Here is a 10,750-nt window from a genome sequence, read left to right as displayed (position 1 = left end):
ATTAAAATGCCCAGCAATTACAGTGAAGATTTTTTTTTCCTGATATAACATAGGAGGTGAGAATGTAGTGAAATAAAGGGAACTCATTACTGAGGGAAGGCTGTAAATATGACTCAACTAGCAATGAGTACAGAAAGCTTTACAGCACTTTGTACAGTTCTAATCAATTTGAGATGAATGTTTCTGTTTCTAGAAGTGTTTCTTTAAAGCAGCTCCAGTTTTACACAAAAGAATGGCATCTTTGTTTATTTACCTTTTACTGCTGCCTGAAGACTCAGTACAAACGATCACCAGAGAATGAAAGAAACGAAAGAACCAGAAGCACAACTGGCATGCTCAGCCAAAAACTCAATTCACGGATCCACAGTTTTCCCCTGCTCTCCCCCTTACCCCTCAGTGGGTTGAACTGGATGAAAGGAACTCTAGGTTGTAATTTGGGGGATAAGACATGAATGCATGAGCACAGGAGGAACTACAAAAAGGTTAAACAGTAACATTCTGTAAAAGTAAATGCAAACAAGGCAGGCCAAAAATAGTGTTAAAAAATAAAAATTCAAGTACCATATTATTTCAATGTATTAAGTAGGAAACTTCTGATATTGAAATAATTTTACCACCTACTCAAATAACTCAAATAAAAATGCTATCTAATGTGATGGTGCCTAATTATTTTTCAAGTCACAAAGTTCCCCAGAATTTCATCGGAAGGCAAAACCACACAAATGATCTTCAGCGTAATCATATATTACAGCATATTTGAATGACATACAGCAATGCAATACTGAAACAGATAATAATTTTTCTAGATTAATAAACATTGCATAAAAAAATATGTAAAAGAATTACTCAAATGTGGAGAGTAGAGTCATTCAAAACAAAAGACAACTAACTTATCCGTTCAGACATTAATAAGCAATGTAGAGGAACAAAATAACCAAAGGGAAGGAGAAGGGAAAAAACATCAATATTTTTCATACTCTGTTAAACAAGCAAAATATGTCAAATAAATACATAAATTTTCTTCTTGGTGATTTATTACAAAATTTCTATTCAATTAGTTGTCGAAAAATAGTATGAATTGCCTCTATCAAGTAGTGTTATTGTGCTCTTGATACCTGTTGCAGTTTCTACTGAATTAAATAGGGGGCATTACTTTCAGAGTGACCTATATATTACATCTAAGAAATACATTAAAAGGTCTGTTTTTTCAATAGGGCGATGACTAGTGGCTGATAAAATAACGAAGAACAATTCTTTTGTGCAGGAAATAATGGAAGAGCATTAATCTTGACCATTCTAAGAACAGTAGGAGATAAAATATATAGCATTAAAGAAAGAAAACATATTGCAAAACAAAAGAAGTGCTTCTACTTCTCTACCTATTACCAGTGTATCCCCAAGACATAAAAATATACATTTTATAAAGTTGTTTTTCCTGACAAACCCATCAACAAAAACATCTTTCAATTCCCGAAGTATTAACCATACAGAATTAGATCTACTGCTCCATATCAGTAACCATTCTCCTTTGACTCCACAAAACTTCTGTGCAGCAGATTTCCTAAATATGTACGTGTAGCAATAGCTCTTTTCCTCAGTGTCATATACAATAAAAGAGTAGCATCTATGAGTTAATAGTCCAAAGGGACCAGAGAGGAGAACTGGATAAGTCTAAAGTGTCATCTGTGGTAAGTCCTAATCAATCTCAAAGTGGACAAAGCAATCACAGCTTGAGGACCTTAAATAAACACCTAACTAATGCATTCATCAGGATGTTGCAGTGGTACCTGATGCACTCGAATCTCAGCTGTGTAATAGATGGGCAAGATCAGGATTACATACTAAAAATATCTGATGCCCCTATACAACTTTGTACACTCTCTCAGTGAAGGTATTTCCCCTAGGAAAAAAAAAATACACTCGGGAAAGAATTTCTGTTTAGAAAACACATAAAAAGAATATAAATGTGTCCAGAATAAGGTATGTTTTCTTTAGGTTATGTGGATCCTGCATGTGCAGGCACAAAAATAATCACAGTTGCACATTCATCAGCAAGTTGGAAACTATGTTTACATCCTTCCAGACCAGTTTCAAGAAAACAGTCACACTGATGCACCCTCTTCCAATCTACCTTCAGAAACAACTTGAGGATGAAGGTAACTACTTCCATCTAAAGACTGAAAATTTGGAGGGTAGTTTTATTTTAGGAAGAAAAGTTTAGTGGAGATCATGAGTGTCACTTTAATGAATACCTTTATGTGTGTAAAGGACTGGAAGTCAAACAGTGTCAGCTCAGGTACATGAACATGTAAGTCACAAACTCGCTAATTTTCGGTAAGTTCAAAGTTCTACAGTTGTAGGCACATCATCTAGACAAAGAACTCTTCAAACATCTTAAAGAATTAGTTTGAAGCAAAACACAAAAGTAACCCTTGCACTTTAATAGTTATTCTGTGTCTTTACAACCATTTAATCTCTTGAAAGTCTGAGGCTGATTAGTTGAAAAAAATGTCAGCCTTTAGATCTGAAAATCTTCATTTAACCACCACAATGCTTTCAAGTGGTCACCACAACTCACCCCTCTGAAAGCTACCAAAACAGCTTTTAAAATAGTAAGTGAGAAATGGATCGTGTGTGTTTACAGTTACTATTTAACAGAGCCAGTTAACTAATGCCGTACCGGTACTTGCACATACCATTTCCTTGTGGTTTGGATAGAACGTTTGCTCAATTAATGGGAACTTCTCCGGACCCAGAGTTTTGTAGACAGACACCAGCTGGGCAAACTGTAAAACAAGGCAAAACAAAATCTCAGGAGACCAATCACATTCTGCTGAAGGGTTCTTATACCATCATCTTGCTTTTGGTCTTCCGTGTTTCATAAACTCATCATAAAATACACAAACACCATCTAATTTCTCTCCTCTCAGTTCTATACATCTTTTTAATCCACCCAAAATATGACATCTTATACAGAGAGAAAAAAAGAACAGTATCTCTAAGAGTTAACCCTCACACCTACATGAAATGAAATAAACTGGAATACTGACTTTCAGACACCTCATATTCTACATATTTTAAGCTGACTTTGTGATGAAATCATTATAATACTGCATTTCCTACCATCTTCAATCCAAAGATCAAATATATTTCACAGTAATTTACCTCTGGCAATTCAGTGACATTGAAAAGCAATTTTGCAAAATTGGAAAACAGAGAAAAGCAATAACTAACCGTGTGTCATATACAAGTCAGATGAAGAGGAAACAAGAGAATTTTAATTTCCTACGCTCTAGCCATGTACCTTAGCCACATAGCCATTCTTCCACTGTCTTCAATCAATAGTGATGCTGATAATTTAAACAGTTACATGTTATTGGCTGTTCTATTAACATTTTCTCTCTGGGCCCTTTCATCAATGCATACCCACTCTACCGATAATGCGGACAGTAGTAAGAACACAAAAACCAAGTAATATTTAAACACAAAAATGCAATCTTTTATTAAACAGAAACATACTTAAGGGCTGTTCTCTTTAGTGAGCAGATCAGCTCTTCTGCTCTAGCAGTTCAAAAACCCAAATCTCTCTTGAAATTACAGTTTAGCAAATGAGGTTTCTAGGGAGCAAGATGACTTTGGCAGTCAGAAGACTACTATTGTTTCAAGACTCCAAAGCTCTGGCTTGTACATGCCCATGATGTGTTTAGTTGTCATTATGCCAACATGAGACATAAACAAATTAGCACAACAGTTTGAATAGCAGGATTTGCTGGTTACAAACAGGAAAAAAGCAAAGAACAATACAAGTCTGTCTGTGATGCGGTATGATCAAATGCTCTGTTAATGCAATTGAGGGTGAAGGGATAGTAAAAATCATTTAAAGGGAAAAAAAATGATGAAAGCTTTGCATTGCATATCCAGCTGGCATAGAAAATTTGTTTAATTTAGTGGTGTTTACTTAGGTTTGGTAAAACACATATTTAAATTTTGAAGGCCAGTGGAAAATACCTTAACGATGAATAGTTTTCACCAGAAGCCTAAAAAATTTGAGTTGGATATGTGCTGTAGAAAACAGACCTCAAGGAAAGGAAATATTATCACAGCTACCAAAATAAGGTGGTTTACGAATAGAATTCCTGACAACTTACTATTTATTCCTGTCCTTATTCAAGAACCAAATTTAAAATTTCATGATGAAATACTGTCTATTAAATACATGATTTTAGCCAAACCATTATGATAACATAAATCATTTGGTAATAAATCTACCTTTAGGTAAAATTCTTTTTTAAAAAATTATTTGCAGGATTTCCTGTGATTCTTTTCTGATTTTTTCCCCCATTTTTACTGAAAGACAGTGAGAAAAATGATACTCCTTGTGGAGATAATGACATTCATTCAAGACATAAGAAAGCTGTATTTCATATCAATGCTGACAAATGTTTACTTACTTAAAATAGTACTAACCACATATAATATACATGTATCAGTCTGAAATACATATAATCTAGTAGTTAAGCTATGGAATAGCACATGGGAAAAGTAGGTTTAAATTTCCTGAGGCAGAGAAGATAAATGAAGTCAGATATCCCACAGACAGGGGGCTGATTTATCCCTATTTCCAAATGGATCTCTGCTTCACTCACTTCTACAATTTTAGGAATTTCTTGTTGAACTCTATCCCTAAATAAGTGATTTGATAAACTCAATCCAAATTCACATAATAGTTCTGGCATTTTAGTTGTACATCCATAAACTACTGAATGTTCTTCCTACTTTCCTTGAATCCTACTGGGCAATTCATGAAAAACGAAATTAACAAGAAGTTCATTAAAACAGAACAGCAATTAAATGTGATCTAGACTACATTTTCTCTATTTTCCTTTTGAGCAGTTGAACCAAAAATAAATAAAAAAACCATCAGCTACACAGGTTGAAGCAAATTACCACTTCTGAAAATCCTGCTCTATCTGGATAGCTGAGAAGATGCACAGAGCTTGCAAACGCAGTGTGGTATCCCATATTCAGTGTATCTCTTCTGCTTTTCTACCTGGACTGGATTTTAATGGCCTGCTGGAAACTGCAGTTACAATTCTGATTTGTCTGTAGGCCTTACCCAAGGAAGGGGGAAAAAAGACAATCTGTACAAAAATGACCTAATTAATGTTCTGTCTATAAAGTTTTGAACGTGTTTCAATTTACTGCACTAGCTAGTCTGACCTTAAATTAGGCCTTTAAACCACAGTGAGGTTTATTACCTTCTTACCTGGGCAAGAGCAAGGTATTTTTAGATTATGAACTACTGAATTACTATCTAATCCTGTGCTAAATGTTCCCAGGTATGGGATGTTCATGAAACAGAGGACACTGGCAGAGCTACATGGTATGTATACAAAGTATTTTGTAGGAATGTCAAAAGTCCTGTGAGTTTTTCACAGTCATGAAACAAAATAACTTCAAAGAATTTAATATTTCAGCAGGAGTCTTCCTTCAGAGACTGTGCCTCTCAAAAAGAATAGGATAAAATCACTTTTTCTCCTCTCCAATAAAGTATGATATAGATAATAAGAAATAATAAATCAGAAAGATAATGATTTCTTGACTCGATACAGAAGCTTTATGGGATTTGTTACACTAAGAATAGAATGCCATAGATTTGATTACACATCACACTCTATCAGTGAATGGTTGCAAAAAGTCACTTGGTTAATCTCAAAGATTTGAATAATGACTTATTGCTTTAGATGAGTTAAAATATGCTTAATTACAATCATCTCATCCCTGAAATGCTTGTATTTTTTTTTTTCCTGAACAAACTGCAAACTTTTCCTTTAAAAAATTAATTAGATATGATGGTGCTTTGCGTTACCTTTAATTACAGCAAGTTTCTAGTCTCTCTTTCCAGATGGAAGGATATGTTATAACATTGTCCATTCCAGTGGAGAGTTTCATGGTATGTTGAATAAAATTTTGATGCAACAAACTACTTCACATTTGCCTATTAAATTGTACCCTTCTAGGGAAGTGCCTCTCACCTACATGCTGTATGACCATTTTTGTCAGATTTTCCTTTATTGTGAGTGTTCACTATCTGTGCCTTTTACGATTTAAGGCTGGCTTCAATTGACAATGGAAAAAGTTCAAGGGGCTATCTAATACTGCATGGTAACAACTTAAACGTTCACATGATGATGTGCACTCTAAACCAGGTGAGCTGATATTCCCCAGCAGTAGAGAAACAAGGAAAAAAAAGTTGATCACTATGTTGCAAAACAAAAACAAAAACATTGCTTTTGAGATTTAAGTTATCTTTGACCACTGAGATAATGCTGTGAGCATTTTACTCCTGTATTCCCAAATGAAAATGTACCCTTTTCCAAATAAATTAAATGCATATCAGTGTTAGTGGGTAAAGTTACTGAAGTAAAATTTTTAAAGTTTCCAACAATTTTGCTATTCAGTATTTCTGAGAGCTTTCTTTGAACATATATTTCTTAAAAGCAGATGATGAACAACAGTTGGAAGATTGGACTATGTTAACCAAATGTTGAGACAGATTGACTTTTTTTTTTAACCCCTTTCAGATCCCACCCTGTAAAGTGTCCTGATGAAGAAAAACCATTTTTAGATTGTGGCATGTAAGTCTGGTCCTTCAGGGGAAACATGGCTGCCTCATCATAGTAAGAAACATTCAAAAGCACAAACACTCAGTACCATTAGCACAGATAGCAGGCCCCTGGAAGCCAGCAGACCGAGCAACAAACACTTGTAGGCCCTTCAGCAGGGAAAGAAATTAAGTGATTCTGTGGAAGGGTATATTAGAGAGTTGTGCTGTGAAGGAGTGAATTTAACTAAGATTTTTCATCATCCCCCCCCCCCCCCCTTTTTTTTTTTTTTTTTTACAGTGTCTGTATTTGTATTTGCTGGTATTGGTTTTTCACTTCTACTACCTGCATTACTCTTTTTGCACTCTTCATAATACTGGTTCGTTGCTGTGATTCAACTATGTTTCCTTTATTATGACTTAGTAAACATTAAGTACTTTTCCAAAAAGTATATACACATTTGATGTGTTGATACTTACTATGAGAATCACGGAGAACAGACAGCAGACTGTAACTTCAGTACTTTCTGTTAGCAGGATCTGACAGACAACTTAATGAAAGTATTCAAACTTTCAAAGCCAATTCAGAGTTTGACGTGGTAACTTAACAATGAAACATTGCCTACAAATCAGTTTGGGTACATTAACAGAATACAGATAAGATGGGAACTGACAGAAGATCTTAATGTTCCTGCAATAGTTTTCCTTTATTACTATGCAAAGCCAAATAACATAGTTGGACTGCAAATGGAAAGATGAGTTATAGGGAACCTGCATCATAATTAAAGCAGTAACTTTACAACTAACTGGATTGTTCCCCAACCCTTCTGGGGTCCAGCCTCACACGAGAATATTGGTGCTGATCACCAAGTTGAGCTGCCCTTCCACACTGGTTTTTATTCAAGTCCTGCTGCTCAGCCCATTACTCAGGGACAAGCATCTTGTACTTTGCTTCCCTTCCTCCCTTTCCCCCTTGACTGCAGCTGCGATCTCCTCAGCTTCTTCATCTTCAACTCCCTCCTTACCCACTGGGATGTCTATCTGCATCTACTGAAATGAAGCTATTGAGCCTGGGTGGATCGTGTTGATCCTTCCCAGAAAGATCTGGGAGTCTCTGCTTCACGTTACCCAGAATTTCCACAGGCATTTATTTGATTTCCACAGCTCTCCTGCAGTATAAATACATCTCCTCTCACTTCAATTCCAATCACATCTGTAAATAACTGCTGAAATACTTTTCCATCAGTTATATCTGACAAGGTAAACAAATCATTAAGAACTTCAAAAGGATAATACAAAAGTCACCTCTAAATAAAATCCTCATGCCCTTGGAAAAGGTGCAGAGCTCCCACGTATAAACTGCTCTCATGAGAGTAATTTTTTTTTTTCCCCACCAAGAGTTAGAAAAGCAGGATGCTAAAAAAAAAAAAAGCAAAAAAAAAAAAAAAAGCTCGAAGAGGATCACAGTCAGAGATAGAAAAACATTTCATCCTGACTTGCAAATTTGAGAAGCAAGGCATCTGGCAATGCAGAACACCTTGACTAAATGAAAGAGGCAATGACAAAATGTCCAAACATTGAGGAAAGTGAGATTTAAGGGAAATATGAGAATTAAAAAAATAATTGTTATAAGCACAAAGCATAGAAACAAATCAAGAGGTGTTCTTTTCTGACAAACTAGTCATATCATGCAGCCAAAATCAAGATGACTTTTGGAACTTCTTATTTTAGAATGAAAAGATAGAAAAAAACAATTTTATGAACTGAGTCATTGAAATAAAAACTCTTTCTTGGGTGCACTTGGCAGCAATAAGAATGTGCAGTTGATTCCACTGTTAGGGGAACATTGAGTTCAGTTGCCTGCTCAAGGAAACATTTGTGCACCTGTTTACTTTAATGAGACTTGGGCATGTGCTTAAGCACTTCTCAGAAGAATTTCAGTCTCGCTACAGTAAAGAGATTTTACTGTGTAGCATGGGTTTTTTGTTGTTCCCTTCCCCCAGTATGAGATTCTCCAGTTAAAATATTTATTTTGAGAAAATAATGAAATATAATTCAATGAAGCTTCACAGTAGGATAGGAAGAGTCAGCCCTACTACAATGCATACAGTACTTTTGCAGATACAGCCCTCCAATGTCATTGTTAAGGACCCTTGTAAGTTAATGAATTTTTTTTCAGGTGTTCAGATGTCTCAACATGAAGTTTTCAGAAACAATGCATTATTTATATACAGAACTGTTGAAAAGTAAACACTTACTTTAAAACTGCCTAGATATCTAGTTATCTTTTCCTCTCTCGAAATGTACATAGACACAATCATGTGCACGTACAAATTTGTTCACAAAATTCAAACTCGGTCAATATGGGCTTCCTACCTACATGAATTTTCCCAATCTTCTTGCTACAAGATGAGGAAAACTGATAAAAAAATTCCATATTATCTGTTGGCAAAGCCCAGTGGTGGAATGCTATCCCCCAAGACAGGATCAGCAAACATACTCTCTTTCGAGTCCAGCACAGAAAGTCTCACGACTTCTCTGAGGTGGCCAGCATCCAAACTGCGCTGTGCTCTATAGCAATATAAACTGAACTGTAAACTAGAGAAGCACTTCATAGAACAGGAATGTTAGTGATAGGTAGGGCAGTTTCTAGACTTTACTTAAATATAGTTTCTTTTCAGTAGAAGCTAAGAAATTGGTAGACATCTGCTTCGACTTTTTGCCCCTGGAAATGTTCAGTGCAATGGAAGTCCACAATGGATGTCAAGAGCTCCCATTACTGCTCCTTAGTGCAGAGAAGAACAGGGCAAAGCGACAATAACTTTGCACAAAAATTCAAGAATGTAGTGAAAAAAATATGAAACTACTTTTGCATTAAATTAGCCTCATAGCATTAGCTACTAGTCAAAGGAAAAAAATATAATCAATTTGCATGTAAGTACTTCATAGTTCAAAGATTTATGAATACAGTGCTGTACAAGATGCATGCTGCATGAAAAAGAAAACAAATCCACTGCACTGCAGCATACTCATTATTTAAAGTTCTCTGCTGTTCTCAAGTAATTTCATTGAACTTTCATATTTTAGGAAAGTAAAATTAAGCAAATCCATATCTGCTTTTTATTGCATGAATGAAGTTACAATTTCTCTATAACTAGGTACAAACGGGAAATGACTGTTTGCTGCATGTAGATTCCTTTGTAATTATTTAAAAAAAAAATTTCTATGTATTTTGCTCCAACTTAGCATTCAAACTTGCTAGTAAGTTACTTCTAACCAAAAAGCTTAAAATGTTTTTACCTTCCTTTTGACACAGTTTTGTGAATTTACTTTCAGCCCTTGCACTACAAATCCATCAGTGTGTTTTAGCTTTAGCTGGCAGACTGAGCAAAGACACCAAAATCTCCCCTGGCTGATGGAGAAGCAAACTACAGTTTTTTTGCTTAAAGTTCTGCTCAGATCAGGACTGAAAGAATAGCACATGTGGACTGTTAGTTCTCTGGCTGCCCTACAGAATACCCTTTGCTTGAATACGAGCCACAAAACTGGTTTAAAAAAAAAAAATATATATATATATATATCCTCACTTTGAGTAATTGCCTTCAAAGAGGCAAATTTAATCTGTTGAGGGGATTGCCACACATTGTGACATGAACCTGTTCAGACGTTATCAGTCATGCAATGACATCCAGTACCTAAGAAAGCAAATCTTCAGTGCTTGAGGAAGAGAGTTGCAGCCCTTGGTCTCCGCTCCTGAAATGAAGGAACTGCTTTTGCTACCACAGCTTCCTGAAGTCAAAGAGTAGAAAAAGGATACAAAATGGCATGAGTGGGTGGGGTCCACATACTCCCATATTTTGGCTGCTCGCTGTCCCCAGTATTTTCTATCAGGTAGATCAGTCTTGATAGTGTGGTTGAAAACAATTTATTTGGTGAGAAATTTATATTTTATCTCATTAAGACAAAATAGCACTGTAGGTTGACTCATAAAATTAAGTTTACAGTAAATAGATTTTCAAAAAGACTTTTCTTCTTATGGACATTCATTTCATCTGTTATTCATTCTCCAGAAAACACTATGACACAATATTGAAACTTATCTATGTGCCTGTGTCTGCCTACTGGCATAGCTTCAATAATTTCTGT

The 10,750-nt window shown here is 35.5% G+C and overlaps 1 protein-coding gene across 2 annotated transcripts in view; it reads right to left on the bottom strand.

Annotated features, from left to right (window-relative positions):
• Positions 1–10,750, bottom strand: part of SYN2 (synapsin II) — a 145,030-nt gene that overhangs the window by 78,784 nt on the left and 55,496 nt on the right. For both annotated transcript variants that reach the window (XM_003641989.6, XM_040646674.2), the window contains exon 5: positions 2,697–2,786. In XM_003641989.6, the coding sequence (XP_003642037.4) occupies positions 2,697–2,786 (90 nt within the window). The remainder of the gene's footprint in view (positions 1–2,696; positions 2,787–10,750) is intronic.

The sequence above is a fragment of the Gallus gallus genome, chromosome 12, assembly GCF_016699485.2.
Source record: "Gallus gallus isolate bGalGal1 chromosome 12, bGalGal1.mat.broiler.GRCg7b, whole genome shotgun sequence".
NCBI lineage: Eukaryota > Metazoa > Chordata > Aves > Galliformes > Phasianidae > Gallus > Gallus gallus.
The sequence above is the reverse complement of the archived record's forward strand: the minus strand, read 5'-3'. Positions and strand labels throughout refer to the sequence as shown.